General features: G+C 41.3%; 1 protein-coding gene across 1 annotated transcript in view; it reads right to left on the minus strand.

Moving 5' to 3' along the window:
- zcchc24 (zinc finger, CCHC domain containing 24) overlaps positions 1 to 15754 on the minus strand; it is a 40180-nt gene extending 24426 nt beyond the window's left edge. The window contains exons 1-2 of the mRNA XM_026190258.1: positions 15204 to 15754; positions 12063 to 12263 (exon numbers count right to left, since the gene is read on the minus strand). Of these exons, the coding sequence (XP_026046043.1) occupies positions 12063 to 12263; positions 15204 to 15443 (441 nt within the window). The 5' untranslated portion in view covers positions 15444 to 15754. The remainder of the gene's footprint in view (positions 1 to 12062; positions 12264 to 15203) is intronic.
- Positions 15755 to 16935: the final 1181 nt, after the last annotated feature.

Genomic DNA, 16935 nt, shown 5'->3' on the forward strand with positions numbered 1-16935 from the left:
TTTTATTATGTGTCTGTCTGTCTCAATTTTTATATGTTTTTTCTACACAGGTCGCTACTGAAAACTAGATCTCAATCTTAATAAGACTGCATATTCAAATAAAACATTTGCACTTGAATATAAAGTTGCTGACAAAGCAACAATGTGTTTTCTAACATAGCTTCTAGCATAACTAAGTTAGCAAAAGGTATGTGAGCTCACTAGATATGACTTCTCCAAGTTTACCATCACAGTCATCAGCCACTCAACTAGCACTCATCTAAACCTGCTCTGCACCCATGTGGGTCACAGTGCTATTCTTAAAAAGGTTTCATATTCTACAAGCTCTTTATTTCAGCTATTCGGATATACCCTCACCATTCACTACACTATAAAAAGGGGTTTACTCACAATAGCACATCCTGGTGTTTCGAGGTCTAAATAGGCCCTAGGAGGCATTTGTGTTGTCATAGGGTCTTTTGCCTCGCTTACTCACCTTCAAGTGTGAAGTGTGAGGAAAGCAGCAAAGACAGCAGAGGACGGAGGAAAGTGAAACATGTGGTATGTGGAAAGGAGCCATAACCATGTTGATACACAACCAAGTGCTCGGCTATAATCAAATCCACGGCTATTTTAAAGGATCATAACCCCACATCGACCAGGAACAGTTTAAAAAAATCTATATCAGCAGTGCAGTCTATATAAGGTGGACAGCAATGCATTTAAAATGACTAGATGCTGAATATTTTCAAGTGTGAGATGGTGACACTGCTCTTAAGGGGTTTCAGGGTTTAACCGCCAAAATTGTCATAAATGCATTTGTTACCGTCATATCCAGGGAAAAATTTGAGAGGAGAGCCACTCCAACTGTTTTAAAATATAACCACAAGTCCATTTCGAGACCCGTGGAGGCGCCAGAATAGTTCATTCTTGGAAATGGCCTCTGCTTTGGCAGAGTAACTGTGTGAGCACAGTGTGTGTGTGTGTCTATCCGTGTGTGTTTTTGTAGACTTCTGCACTGTACGTGTGTGTTCCTACTGGAAGAGAGCGAAGCACAGAAGACACACGAAAGCTGCTTTTTATAATATAATCTTAAAACAGAACAAGTACCTTGATTTAACATTTTCTCACATTTTCTTGAGAAGTCCCGTAACACTACAAGGTATTTTGCTTATGTTTAGTCTGTTCTATGACAAGCTGACATATCACACAGGGAAAAAGGTAAATCAAGACAGCTGCACCAAATATAAAACATCCCACAGCTTGCAGTCATGTAGATAACTGCTGAGACTTTTCCAGAAAGCAAAAGCTGAGGTGTTTTGGATTTTGAAATGTCATCACTGCCCACCAAGAAATTCTTGACACATTTGAACATGAACAATATACTAGATTGTAAAATGATTGTGTTTTCAATTCTACTTACATTTGTCTCTTTAAAATAATAAAAAACTAAAACAATGAAATACAGGCAGCAATAAAAATATGGCATCATAAAAAACATCCCCACAGGAGAGCATCTTTCACAGGACGAACTAGATTAGCTTTTTGTTTTGTTTTTTAAATTACCTGCAGACATTCATGTTTTTCAGCCTTTGAACAACATATTTTTGTGAGTGGCTTAACTTAGCAGAAGGATCCTAAAACATAATTTAGTTGCAGAGGCAATTAAGCCCTCAGTAACTGTATTGTGAAACCAAATTGGCAAAGTCGGAAACATGATATTCTGATCTGTTGATACAGATCGTAACAAATCTCGGCTTAGTCATCTCTAATAATGTTATTGCTTGCAAATTACATTCAATGACCTGCAATTTGTGATTGCTTTGATAAAGCGGAGGAGGAGGTTATGTTGTGGTAAGCAGTTCAATGGTAAAATCTCCCACACAACATGAAATTTTACTCTAAACTTCACGCTTCCTTTAGTCGCTACAGCGACTTAAGGCATAATATAGCATGTTTGTGGATACTTGTGCATATGCATGTCCAAACTGTTCTCCTTAGGAGCAGACCCATGTCATTCGTGTTCAAGACAGCTGCAGAGGCATATCATGATGCCAGCGTGCTCTCTGCCAAAACCCCATTCCCAGATTCCTAGATTTCCACAACTAATCGGCCAAAGGATCTCAGTGACATGTTGCTGGATGACTAATGAATACCCCTGATAGCCAAGCATGTGGGTGTTTTGAGTTATACGAGTAACACGCTGTTGTTTTAAAGCTGATGGTTTTGACAGGGTGCTTTTTCTCTTTCTTCATGCTTAGTTCATAGAAAACACAAGAACAAGCCAACTGGGCTTTGGGATCTGTCCGCTTCAAGCCAATGGTGCAGGATCATCAACACATCTGCTTGACATGCAAGACTCCTCATTTCACACACATAATATAACTTTACCCTACTCCTAAACTTACATATGCCATATTTACTAGGCGTTAAGGGCTTTTGATAAGTGAGGCCACAGGTGTGAATTTCCTCTTTACCCTCTGCTAGCCTTGGACGTAGCCACAGCCCCGCAACACTCAACAAGCTGTGCAGCTGCACAGCAGCGTTATATTACCAGTCTGTGAATGACAAGAGCAGGTTGGGTCGCACACTGGTGCATACAGAGGTGCACAAAATATTGTCATCTGCTTGCAGGAGGAGGTTCTTGCTACTGCTGTCTGTGCATATGCTGCATGTGTCACCTGCATTTGCTGTACGTAGCAGGATTTGTTTGCATGTCCCTCTGCAGACTGTATTTTTGAGAGTCACTCTGCCGGATATACTGTACACGTGTGTTGCTAATCTCAGCGTCACTTGGTGGCAATGCTATATTGGACCTATGGCCCTATATGGTTTCTAAATGCTCTGACTATGAAAGGCTCTTTCCAATATAACTTCTCAAAACTAAAATATCTTGACTGTTTTTTGTTTGTGTGCTTTGTTCACAGAGGCACAGCTTTTTAATGTCTGCTATGAAACAGAAAAAAATCCATTTGACACCACACATCCCTGATAAGCCTTATCTGTTTAGCAGGGAGTCTGCACTCGCTCCCAGTCTTTCGCTTTGCTAACCTGACTGAGCGTGTGTTAAAGAAGAGACAGAGACACAAGGCCTTTTCGGAGCCTTTGCTGTGACTGGAAGGAAGATCAGGGGTCACCCTGTAAAAACATTCCCATAGCGCACCTCCCCCAGCCCTCATCCCTGCCAGAAACGTCTCAGCACACTACAGGGTAGCACATACTGATAGCGAGAGGCGAGAGAGACAGTTTCCAAATGAAATGTGGATTATTTTTTAAAGTAAAGACCTTGGATCTATAAGTAAACAAGGGGTAAAAAGTAAGTAAATCAAGCAGAAACATAGTTCTTCATACCCTAGAAACCCGTGTCCTCTTTTATATCTGTTTTGACTACTTTCATATTTCGAGCAGCCTGATTAGTTGACCCATATTACCTGCTCATATGTGAGGATTCATATTTGTTTCTCATGCTATTTGAGGTCCATCAGTGCACTAAATAATCATTATTAAAAAAAAAATACAGCTTCTAATTTTTTGTGATGATGATTTTTCACCTGGTTTCTTACTTTAATAAACAACATACAACAACTTATATCTTTATTATATTCAGTAACACATACTGAAGGGATGTGAAGCTTTTATTGTGTTTTTTTAAAAATATAAATTAAAAAGCATTAAACCACCATGTTATATTTTATGCTTAATTTATTACAGATCTCTGATATTATAACTGACTTAATGTTATTTAGAGGTCATGCTTTGTGAAGCTATAACCCCTCTATGTCTTCACGTGACTTTATATTCTTATTTTAATCTTTTTGATTCGTTTTACCTTGTGCAAAACATTTTTTAAAACTTACTAATGATGCACACACACACATGCATGCACACACACACACACCACTATGGCTTCCCATTATTGAGCGCAACTCTAGTTTAATCTGCAAACACTGTCCTGATCCCTGGCAAGGCTGCAGCTTCTGGATAGCCTCCCAAACTTCATGACACAGAGAGCAAAAAACAGTCAGAAAATGAAAACCACAGAAGAGGCCCCTAAGTGTTGACATATAGACAAACAGACTATATAGGACTCGTTGTGTGTGGTTTGTTGTTGTACTCCTTTTTTCTTCTCTGTAAGATTCAAGGCTCTCTCCAAACATACTTGAGTCTGACGCACTACTCTGATGAAGTGAGGGCCCTGCTGGGCGAACAATACAGGCCTGCCTTCCTGACCTCTCCGTCTAGCATATCCTACAGACACACAATGACTGCCTTAATTACCAGCCTCCATTCCCACCGCTAGGGTTTTCCCCAATAGCTCCCATTCAGAACCACGGTCTCTCCCTAAGGTGCCCATTCAAGTGTGATACAAAGCTAGCAGTGTCAGTCCCTGATCTCTTGACACCAAACTCAGTCCAGTGTGCCAGCACTTGCAGCCTCACAGCGTCTCTGTCCGTCCATCTGCTTGTCCGTCCCCTCCTTCAGCCTAGTCTTAGAAAAAAAAAAATTGTTGTTTCTTTTTTTTCCATATGAATCGTCTCAATTAGGAGCAATTAGTTAAAACAAATGCCAAAGTCAGTATGACGTGGATATTTTATTGAGGTAGGTTTTAATGGCTTTCTCAGCTCACTAACGAGATAAAGCAGAGAGAGATAAGACCACGGTTAAATAGCTTGTTGGTGCATCATTTAAATTACCTGTACAAAGTGGGTTTCACATCTGTCTTTGAGCCTGTAAATTAATCCAAATGAACCTAATCACACAATTTTAACATCAAAATAGCTATTAAGCATCACTGTAAGTGACTCGCACACACTACATGGTGTATTAACCAATGAGAAGAGTCTATGACAATTTCTACAGGGAAGAGCACAAGGCTGCATCTTGAAATGCTTTCCTTTGTTTAACCAACAAGTCAAACCCCAAAGATAAACAAAGTATATTACCAATACTGTAAAAAACAGGAAATAAAAGAAAATAGCAAAACTAGCATTTTCAAGCACAGAAGAACAAAATTGACTTTTTTATGTTGTTATGGATTATTGAGTATAAATTGATGTTGGATAAATCTGTGTTACTACAACTCCTAAGAATATGAGTAGTATGAGCTAACAGAGCTTTTGGCCCTTGTCTGCTAACAGGACATCATGCTGTAGTGAAAATGTGACCTTTGACCCTCTGATTCCTCCTTTCTCTCTGAGTGAAAAGTGAACCATCCTGTTCCCGAGTTCCCGAGGCCTCATTATGGGGGGGAAAAACCGTAACACTGTCTTGACTACTGTCATAGCCACCATGTATATATTTTGCAATATATTCAGTACCATCTGTTAAACAGTAGAGAGGTAAAACTGCACATTTTACAAAGGATTTTTCACTCTAGTACAATAACATAACAGATACTGAAACTTGGTTCCAAAATGAGTGCTGACCTGGTTTCCCTCATGCTGCAAAAACACAATTACATAAAGCAGTGTGATGAGCAAGAGCTCCGAACACATTATTGTTTATTTTCTTTTATTATCTGAAGCCTCCATTTTACAGTGCTGGCTCAGCAACGTGATGGAAAAAGTGTTACATAAGAAACTATCCAAAAATAAGCTAATGGAGCCCTCTAACATCACTTAGACTGTGTAGCCTTCATCTGAGCATGAAAAGGAGGACTAATCAAATGACACAACGTGCATAATCTCTTCCCAGCGAGAAAGCTGAGGGACTTTACGGCAGCTTAGCTTCACCTAAAAGCAAGCAGATGGTGCACCGTGTCTTCGTCCATATTTCAGCATTTAATCTGCAAACAGCTGTGAGTTTATCTATCTGCGGCAAATGTAACAGCATGCTGGAGTCCCAGAGATCGGGTTTTAAGTGTCACAGTTACCAAAACAGGAAGTGGTGTGATTGTTGACTCAGCAAAAACTGAGAGGAACAATGGGATTTCTGGACAGAACGCAAACCAGCTGGCAGGAAACCACACTTTTATCATTCTTTTAACTTTGATTTCCGTTTAGAGGAAGTGCCCTCGCTCCCCTTTCACTGGTCCGCTGTCTCTCGGCTCTTATGCCCTTCTCAAGCTTTCAGACTATGCCCTCTCTGTGCCAGACAAACACAATAGTGCTGAATGGCATGACAGTGACACATCCAAACTGCCTCCCTGCCCCAGCAAAATAAGTGCAGCCGTGTCAGAACCTGCCCCTGGGGCATCGTGGGGGTAAAATGTGAAACTCTTTCTCATGACAAATGTTGAATAAATCAATAAACTGGTATTTCATTAAAAATATATATATATTTCAACTCAGGAAAGAGTGGGTTAAACATAGATTAGAAAAGCAAAAAGACAGATGTAGGTTCTTTCTCCTCCCAGGAACATTAGCCTCCAGGGAGACTGCAAACGTCTCCAGCTACATTAAGCTCACATAATCTGCTGGACTAGTGAATAATCAGCACTGGGCTGAATAGCAAGGAAGGATAGAAAGCTAGTTTAGACAATTTCGCAGCATGTTTCCAACACAAGGGTTGCAAAATGTTTTGCCAAAGGTTTAAGACGGCACTGTTAATATGAGATACAAGTCGCACATGACACCAGAATTTAGACTGTGCTTGAATTTCTTACTGCTGACTGAAAAAGTTGAATTTTAATAGGAAGCTGGAGTGCAGAGCCCTTTAAATATGTGGGACACTTTATATTGGTGGCTTCAACAGTCTGTTGAAGTGACAGCATCCTATTATTCTGACACTTTTATGTTAATATTCATACCCACAGCTCTGACAGAAAAAGCCACACTATGTGCACAAGATTTGCCAAACATGCAAAGGACTTGTTGCAGTTTTGGCAGTATTATTTCTAGCGAAGTGCAGCCACACTTTTGAGCCTTTTAGGTCTCGCCACCATTGGGCTGTTTTACACTAGCAGCTGTTTTTTTCTGGATCTTATTTAAGGCAGCCCACACCTTTGTGCTTGTTCCAACCACAGGAACTCCCGCTGCAATACGTCTTTCAGGATGTATCCAGGGGACTGTCCCCTGAAAAAATGCTAACTGGTTAAAAGTGAATCTTTGAAAGACCAAATGAAGTTGTGACTGTGATCAGAGGACTGCTTTCTATTCAACCCTTGTAAAATTTGCCACATAGAGGAATAAAATAAACAGGAGCGAGCAACAGCCCCATTCACTCCATCTATTGTTGTTTCTGGTGACACAGACCCAAAATTATTCATCTGTGTAGTTTTGATGCACTTGGAATTTAAATTACATTAAAATCTCTTACAAAATTAAATTATCAGCTCATAAAATCTATAAGGGAAATAGAAAGGGTAAATGGGCTAATTATAGTGGCTATAATATGTCTGAGAGAGTCTTAGGGATGATCAGATTTTTGGGATTGCAAGGCAGAAGTGTTGATTAAACTATCATAACCAGCAGAATGTAATGAAGTCTCTTGTTTTAGCACTGCAGAGTTGCACAAACAAGGCTAAGCAGTTTCTAAATTAACTGTTAGAACTGACACACCAATAACACCACCACTGAAACGTGAAAGCCCCGCCTCTCGTAAACCCCCCCAAAAAACTAGCATCCTTGTTAAATGGTTAAATTAATTTTGGCTAAAAGTGCTAAAAGCACTGAATATCGTCTTTTTGAAGTCTCGGATAAATAAATATTGCCCCCAAAAAGATCAGACGTTAGATCCTCGTGCTCAGATTAACTGGAAGAGATAACACATGCTGGAAAGGTGAAACTCGGCTAAAGACCTGAATCAGATTCGATTAAGGCTTTAATATGAGTTACACTCTGCAGGAAATTGGGTGTTCCCACGCTGAGCTAAAATACTTGTTTTTCCTAAAGTGAAGCAAACACACAAGCAACACTCTGTGCAGTGATGTAACGCTGGTAAATTACAAATTTGCAGTGTGTTTTTGACAAATCACAGACACACACATACAACAACAAACTGAAACATTAAAAACATTGCACAATTCTCTCAGCGTGACTGCCAAACAAATCCGAAAAGGATCGCCGCTCTGTCAGAGGCAAGCACCGGAAAATTTAAAAGCAAATATGTTTTGTCAAAACCACTGATGTTTGTTATGGTAGACAAAGCAGGCTGCAGTAATGACAAGTCATTATGTTTACTACCACGGCTGACGGGAAAGCACACACTCTGGAAAGTCACACGTTGCTCTTTTGCCTCTCCTCCGAGGACGCCCTTAGTTCAAAGGTCAACTCTCGTCTCCACTTTTACGGGAGATCGTGGAGACCATTTGTTACAAAGTACAAACTCCTGCTGAAACTCACGCCACGTGAGGCGTAAATGCCATCGCAGTGATTTGCATTAGATATACGCAAGTGGAGATGCCTGCCGACTGACTGGCAGCCATAGACGTGAGAGGGAACGTTAGTGCCTGTGCTTTTAGAGTGAAGCATCCTCTGCAAAAGCCTTTGGTAAATTAAATGGCTTGATTCTATCTTCTGTCATACTCTGCTGGAAATATTTAAAATACATAGACATCGCACTAACACAGTCCAAATGGGAACAAAAAAGCTTGATAAAGAGGGATCTGTATAGGGATCACTGTGCTCTTGCAGACAAACCTGTACAACATCTTTGGCTATATCATCATCAGCAATTTAAGCAATGAAAATTCAAAGGCTTATGTAAGTTGGTTTGATGCTACAGCTGCATAAAAGCTCTCGTTTAAAACAAAAGACTATACCGCTCACATCTGTTTGTTAGATATAAAGCAACATCTGCTGAGCACAAAGTGTGAAAACAAGAGCAAACCGCTAGCCTGTTTTACTCCACAAAAGCTGACTAATTAACGTGTTAATGCATATTTAATGCATATATAAATATATGTATCAGAATGCATATTTTGAGAGTGGACACCACTGAAGAAGAAGCTACCATAGGAGCAGGAAAAGCTTTAGGTTCTGAGTGTTGAGACAGATAGAGGAGCCAGAAACCACCAGCCATGCAGTCAGTAGACAACCAAGTTTACCACTTGACCCACAGCTGCCTCTTTGCATTTAACTCATAAAAAGAAAAAAATAAATAAAAAGCATCTTTCCTGAAAAATAATGAATGTTGCTTAAAAAGACCAAATGTTCTCAATCAGCTGATTGTGATTTTTTTTAAGCTGTCAAACAATGCCTCCAAAAAGTTCAGCAGTTTTGGTTAACCTCATATGAGAGATGAGAAACCACATTTTTGTGGCATTCTCCCAGTAAAAGACAACAACAACAACAATCTGGCATTTCTCAGAAGCATAAGAGCGTGCAGTGCTAACTGAAGATCCTGGACAAGGGGGTTGCATAATGTTCAGGAATGAGGGATTGTAAGTCAAGAGTCCAGCGTAGCTCAAAGACACGCATAAAACATACAACAGCAAGATCCACCCCCGCCCACCCATAAACCTGCATTACAGCAAAGAAACTTTCCATGAGTTCATCTTTCTACCTCTGGTAAACCTGTCAGTCACTGCATCACTCTGATCACTCAAATCAGAGGTGGGGCCAGCTGTTGAGAGGATTAGTCCTCTAAACAAAACCAAATCATGAGTGCAAGTGGAAGACATCTTGGAGCGGGGCCAGAGCGTGGCAGCGAGAGGCATTCTGCTCATAACTAGGGGAGCGACGTCATTTTCCCAAATAAAAGCCAGTTTACATAACACCTCTGTCCCCATGACAGGCAGCACTGGGCAGCTGCTGCCAGACCTGTGGCTTTCACTCAGCTACAAGTTTCCTGAAAAATAAATCTCTCAGCACAACCACAAACCTTGCCTGTGTTTCCAATATTAACATGTAAAAACTTTTTTTTTAAAAAGGGGGGGGTCTTCAATTTCAATTAATGTATTAGCACTTTGGCCTACCTCTATATACTCAAAAAGCAAAACAATAAAGAAAAGCTAGAGAAAGCATCATAAATAAAGGAGAAACTTACTTGACCCTTTGACAGTCTTTGCGCAAAGCACCTCAATAAAAGGCGGTGAGGGGAAGTAGACGAGGAAGCTTTTACATACTCTGTGCTGGACTAGGATGACAAACTTTGCAGGACCCGGTGAAGCAAGAGCTTCTGTTTTCATTGGCAAAGCCTCTCTGAACAGGACAAACTCTTTCTTAGTACGAACACACGACTGCACAATGTAAAACAGAGTACTGATCATTTAGAATGAGGAGTTCTTGTTTAGAGAATGACACCAGACTTGGCGAGCAAGCACTCTTAGGAAGAGCTCTTCTCGCTTGTGCGTCACATATATTATTCGGATCTTCAGCTGGTTAAATAAGGAAGAACTATCCTTGGCTTAGGCATGCAGTGACAGGTGAGAGGGCAATAGTGTAAATGATGCAGCACAAATGGAAGGTAAGCTTATGGAGGAGAAGCCCAGGAGAGACCTAAATAACTGAGATGGTAGGTGTTGAGGCTGTTTGGAGACTTTGCTGCTTTCTGAGTTACTGCTGGCAGTTTAACGAACAGCTGAAATACAAACCAGAAGTAGGGTGAGGGTGTTTCTGACATACACAATGGAAAGATTCATTTCACTGCTCCCTGCTGTCAAAGGGGTTTTATTTAATAAAGGAACAGTTTAGCCTTTTTTCATCTTGAAACGGTAAAGTGAAACTTAATATACAGCAGATATGGTTTTAGTACTAAAGACACTAAATTGTGAGTCGTTTAATGTGCACCTGTGCCAGCGCCGAGTATCACTTCATCATTGCTCACATCCACATGTACAGTATTAGTTGAAGGAAGATGGAAGGTAAAACGTTACATGTTGCATGATATAGTACAAAACCAAATTCCAGGAAGAGTTGTGAGCAGATGATCTAATTCCCACACACTGCAGTTTGGGGCTGCCCAGGAGATATTTCATCACTACAGTGGTCTTATACAGACCTCGTGAGACCAGTCATCATATGTCATAAAGCGAGTCAAAGCATTTTAATCTCACATCTGCTCCTCATTACACTTTCATGCAAAAGAAACTTAGGGCTGGGGTTCGGCTGTTGCACCTCACCCAGGGAAAGGGAGAGGAGACAAACGGGGGAGGCAACTGAAAGACGAGGGAGTGTAAGGTCCAACTAAAAACTCAGAAACTCCACAGTTCCAAGGGAAGGTGCTTTTGTGTTCTCCCTATGAAATTAGCTCACTTGGCACTCCATGACTTTGCCTTTACAAGCTGCTACACAACAACATAATGACAGATCAGACCGTAGCAGTTTCACAGTCTAGTCCTAGAAAATACACTTTAATTTTGCTACAGCAGCTACAAGCGAAGCTTTTCCTTTCACACATTATGTTCCGCTATAGTTCACAGAGAGACAGACAGGCAGGATAAATATATAAATACTTTTCTTTTCCAAATCAAGCTACGGTTTAGGGGTGTTGACAACAGCTGGAGCCCCATTTGTCACACACTGGTGGTACCCAGTAACCTCGATACTAGACCTCAAGGTGGATTTGTCATGGTGCCTCGCCAAAAAAAAACAAGGATAAAAAGCTGCATCATAACAGGCTGATTCAGTGGGAAACAGAGACAGGAAAGCTCCCACTGAAATTTCCCACTTAAACTGTGGCTGTAATAGCGACAGTTTAAGTGGATGTACAACTGTGGATATAAAAACTGTGGCTACATGTCAGAAAATGGCACTTACACTACTTACTTATACACAGTCAACATGATGATCTGATTCAAACCCTTCACCTTTGACTTGGGAGTTTAAAAATATGGCCGTGACATAACATGTGCTTATAACGTGTAGTCTTTTTGTTGTGCAGTGTTTTGCCAGTCAAGACAAACACACACATACACACACACATGACTACAGAAGACAGAGGCCAGTCTGTTTAACAAGTAGGTCAGACCAGATCCAAAAAGAGAGGAAGAAAGAAAAAGAGTGAGGGAGAGAGTGACTGACTGCAGCAAGCTTAGATTTTAGTGTCATTATTGGTTTGTATGAACCAAATAAAAAGTCATTGAAGAAGTCTAATGTCAAGATTAAGCAAATGAGACACACTGAAAGATTTAACAGTGATTATAAGCCATCTGTGTCACCTGATGACTAGATTATGTCATACGTGTGTGTTAACAGTCTCACCTGAGGGCAGTCTTTGATATAGTGGCCCTTGTTGAAGCACAGGTGGCACAAGTAGTTGGGTGGGGGTCTTTTGTTCGGTTTTCTTGTTTCAGAAGAGAGGGAAAGGTCTGAGAAATGGTCCGTCAGGGAGTTGAGTCCGTCCACAATATTGTTCAGGGAGCCATAGGGAGACACGTTCTTATACACGTTGTTGTTTAAGGCCTGAAAAATAACACCAGATACAGCCTGTTGTTAACATGAAACTCTGCTTCTCGTGAAATGCTTAGATTACGCGCCAGGTTCCTAAATGTGCTCTCTGTCCTGTTTGCTGTTGTACAAAAAGTAAAGAAAAACTAAACAAAAAAAACGGAAAAAGAACTCCAAGATAATTTCGCTCATTAAATTCGGAACATCTGGCACGAGGCCCAGCTGTGCTCATGAACTGGAAAAGTACTGCGCATGTCCTCAGAGAAACACAGGACAAAGTATGACTCATTGTAAACAAGATGGGAAGCATGTTCCCCCGGCCACCCAGCGGAACATCAGCATTAACGCCATGCACTGCTGGTGGTAAACTATCCGCCGTCCGAATCTGTAGTCTGCTCGGAGACACAGGATGCACTGTTGCGTGCCACCAGGCCAACTGAATTCGCAGAAGATGCTCTCTGAATATTAATAACAGGGAAAGCGCTCCCTGCCTTTCCTTATTTCCCTTTTCGTTCATGTCTTCCTCTTTTCAAACGCAGTCCAGAAGAGACAGACGTGATTTGACCCCTGGGTGAAATTAATCTGATTTTAGCAAATATTCATACAGCCAGGTAATTAACCTAGGAGAAGCCTAACTAATTATCTGGCCTGACATTTAATATCCGAGTGACCGCTCTTGAGAAAAAGAAAAGATGTCAAAGAGTTCGTAGGCATGTGGAAATCCACTGATAAACTCTTTAATATAACCGAAGGGTATGCATCATTTTAGGACACAGGCTTGTGTCTGGGAAATGATGTTACTGTTGATTTTAAATGTTGCACGGCACAGAAACCTTACACTTGGCAACCTAACCAGGGCTGAAAGCCAAATCTCTATCTGGAGACTGTAAGATTGTCTTGCTAACCAGCTCCAGCTTTAAGAGCCGTGTTCATTTATTACTTGTCGTTGCTGTAAATCAAGCACTACAGCTCTGTAGTTTCTCAGTTTCCCATCTGGTGCATGTGTTCCAGCTCTGTGTACTACTGCATCCCTCCTACAAATGGAAATGTACACATTTAAGTTTTACTGCAGCTTGCGAAATCATTTTTAACAAATAAAAAACAGGAAACTTTGCTCTGTTTACATTCGGAGCATTTCTTCAGTTTGGCTTCAAACCACCTACTGTCAGCCCAAAGGAAACGGATTTCACACACATCTGCTAATGGTGGGGTGAGACGGTTTGTTTATTTTTGCGTGTGTGACTGAGTGACTAGTCCTTGGTAGGTTGTGTGTTTTGTGCCGTGTGGCAATAGATGAGGGGATGGCCAGCCACGGTGTGCCCAAGACAGGCAGAACAAGTGTAGCACATCTGTGAGTGTTTTCACAGGTCCGGTGATGAGGTGTCACACAGCAGGAGGTCAATAAAACACTGCTGTTTTTAGGCCAGGCTTGTGGTGCCACCTGGGAACTTTAAAGGTGCACTGATAAGAGTTAGAGTAATCCAGATAGTTTCTAAATTAACAGTAAAAATATGTTAGGGGGGCTTTTCTGCCTGCAACTGGGTTGTGAAGGAGGCTTTTGAGCAAAGCTGTCAGCAGACGAATCTGCGATAAGCGTGCTCGACTTGTGCCCTGTCGACAGCGACTTCATTAATCTATATCGCAATTTCACTCCAAGCAGGCTGTTGTGTGATCCTTCACCGTGAAAACAACCACATTTCGCGTTAGTCATCTCATCATCAAATCTCTGCAGTGGTTTGTTTTGCTTGGCTTAGCCGGTATAGAAAGTTGCAAAATCTCCCCCTCCCTCCACCCCTTAAACCGTTTCCAGACTCTATGTGTGTTCCCTCACTTTGAAACACTTTATACTCTCATGGCATTACACAATTGCGTGTAATGTATAAAGCGAACGCCCCATTTTCAGATGACTTTACGTGTTAAGTGACTTCAAAAGCCCCCTGCGGTTGCCACCATTATAATGAACACTGGCTCTAGATGGTGACTACACCATCCATCCACTACTAAAGTTTCCAACACATAGCGTCACTTGAACAGAGATCTAAGAAACTGGGCTGCAGTGCAATCAACGCTGCTCACTGTGTATTTTTATTTATTATAACACTGCCTTTCTGCCCACGCTGTGTGATCATTTTCTGTATGCGGGAGAGATGGAGGGGTCACTTTTGCACAGAGTGCACTATGGGGTATCAGATTTGCACCGTGCACACATTATCAGCATGTTGGTTCCCTAAAATTACTTGGAGGCACAAAAATAGAGAATATGTAAACAAGGACTGATTTTGTTTGCACAACCTGGTCTATTTGAAGGAGTCAGAGACAGCAGACCTCAGCAAGGGGCTGCAGTGGCCTGCTCTCTCCAGACAGAGGCGTGCAGAGGGTGGGGGGGGATCTATTTCCATCTCCTGCCTCTCTGATTAAAACATATTTTTCCTCACCACATTAACTTTGAGCCATAACTTATAAATATGCTGAAAGCAGACCTCTTCATGTGTAATCATGTCATCTGGGGGAGGGAAATGAGCTGTGTGATATTTAGATCTTGAAAGATTGCACATTAATTTTAATTTTAACATAAGTATTTAATCCATGAGTGGGTTAGTGACATATTTACTGAGTATTTCTGGTGTATTTTTCTCTTCTAGTATTGCAATCATATACACAGAAGCCTACACAATCGTTTTATATTATGTAAAACACTTACATCTGCACATAGCAATAGAGCTACATTCAAAGTAGCCCCACCAAAAATGTTTATTTCATCGGACTATTTTAGGTTTTTGTCCATATTAAAAATATCATGGCGGTTATACCAGAATAGCCTATGTTGCAACCTGCATGCTAAAACATTTGCTGCTCAGACAAACAACACTAACACCGTCCAACTCTCCCTAAAATCAGCCACAGTCTCACAACCTCAGATATCCCGGATTTGTACGTAGCATGCCGTCAGTTCACCTCATTTCGCTGCAGCTGGAAGAAGTTGTTGAGATAGTTGGAGTTCAGGGAAGAGCTCAAATCCGCCGCTGCGGGAGTCTTGCTGAAACTGAGATCCGGGTGGGAAGAGTTGGGTTCGGGTCTGAACGCGTCAAAGGCGCTGGTCTGGTGGGGGTCTTGTAAGGAGAGATAGACCCAGTTGAGAAGTTGAGCCGGCTGGTACACGGAGGCACTCGTGTCTATGGCAGACAGCAAGCTCATCTTTCCATTCAAATGTCCAAACTGGATTTCCACCGCTTCTTTTTTTCTTTTTTGCTGGACTCGTCTCAAATGTTGCTTTTTTCCCGTCCCCGTCCCCAAACTGATGGCAAGTGCTCCCTTTTCTTCTTCTTCTTTCTGTAAAAGGCCCTGTCCTCCTCACGCCGGGAGCCTCGTCCCACTTAGGTGTTACTCAAAAGTCATGGCGTTAACATGTCAGTATAAAAAGTTTTCCCTTGCTCCCCATGGTCCGCTATCTGCCTTTATTGCAGCGGGGCAGAGAGAAGCTCTTTGAATATGCAATGAACGCGGCTCTGCGTCACCGAGGACCAGCAGCCAATCAGCGCGTCGTTTGTTCCAGGAGTCAACCGAGTAACTGCTGTAATAAAGACGGTGTAGATATTCTATTATTTACCAAGTTACTAATATATATGGTTTACTATTTCTCTATTCTTGAGTGGAAACAGGCCTCCCTGATTCTTTATGACATTCAGCCACCTTCTGAAAACACATATTAATATGCTATAAAGAAAAACCTGGATAACTTTAGACATTTAGTCCAGCGGTTAAGAAATCAATAAACTGTGCAGCTTATCAGGACTATGGGGCACACTCTGTCGAGCACGTCCCAGCTTCCAGCCAACCCGCAGATTCAAGGCAGCAGAGTATGGAGAAAACCTTAAAAACGGCTCCCTCTTGTGGCAAAAATCCCTGCATATATCCACGAATCCAGAAGATACTGGCATTCATTTCCTAGAGAGGTTATTCTGGCTCTTAAGTATGACTACTGCTTTCCAAAACCTAATTTTATCTTGTGCTTTTAAATTTGCAGACTTAAATTAGGAGAATTTTAGGAGAACGGACGTTTGCAATGAGTCACATATATAAACTATATTAACAGATATTTCCCATGTGTGCATATATTTACAGTAGAGTCATGTGAAAAGCTCTTTCAGTTCTGAGGTGCATATGACACAATAATAAAACAAATAGACCTAACCAGGTTCTAAAATTAGTGAAATACAACTTCAGATGAACAGTAATACATGTGATATTACATTGTAACATTATTTCATTAAAACTAAGCCACAACACACATGGAGTGTGCGAAAAACTAAGCACAATCTGTGATTCAGTAGCTTTTGAACCACCCTTAACAGCAATGAGTTGAAGTAAATGTTGTCTGTGCTATTTTATCAGTCTCTCACATGTGTAGGAATTTTGGCCCACTCTTCTTTCCTTGTGTTGCTTGAGTTTATTGGGGTTTGGAAGCATTTATTTCTGCACAGCTTTCCTGCCACAGCATTTCAGTGTGGTTGAGATCTAGATTTTGCAACACCTTGCCATTGCAGCACTTTGATTCTTTACTTTTTAAGCCATTCTGTTGTAGATTTGCTGCTGTCATTGTCCTGCTGCATGACCGAGTTTCAGCCAAGCCTTAGCTGCCAAACAGATGACCTCACATTTGACTCCAGAATACTTGAGGAGCTCATGA

Source organism: Astatotilapia calliptera, chromosome 13, assembly GCF_900246225.1.
Source record: "Astatotilapia calliptera chromosome 13, fAstCal1.2, whole genome shotgun sequence".
NCBI classification, from domain to species: domain Eukaryota; kingdom Metazoa; phylum Chordata; class Actinopteri; order Cichliformes; family Cichlidae; genus Astatotilapia; species Astatotilapia calliptera.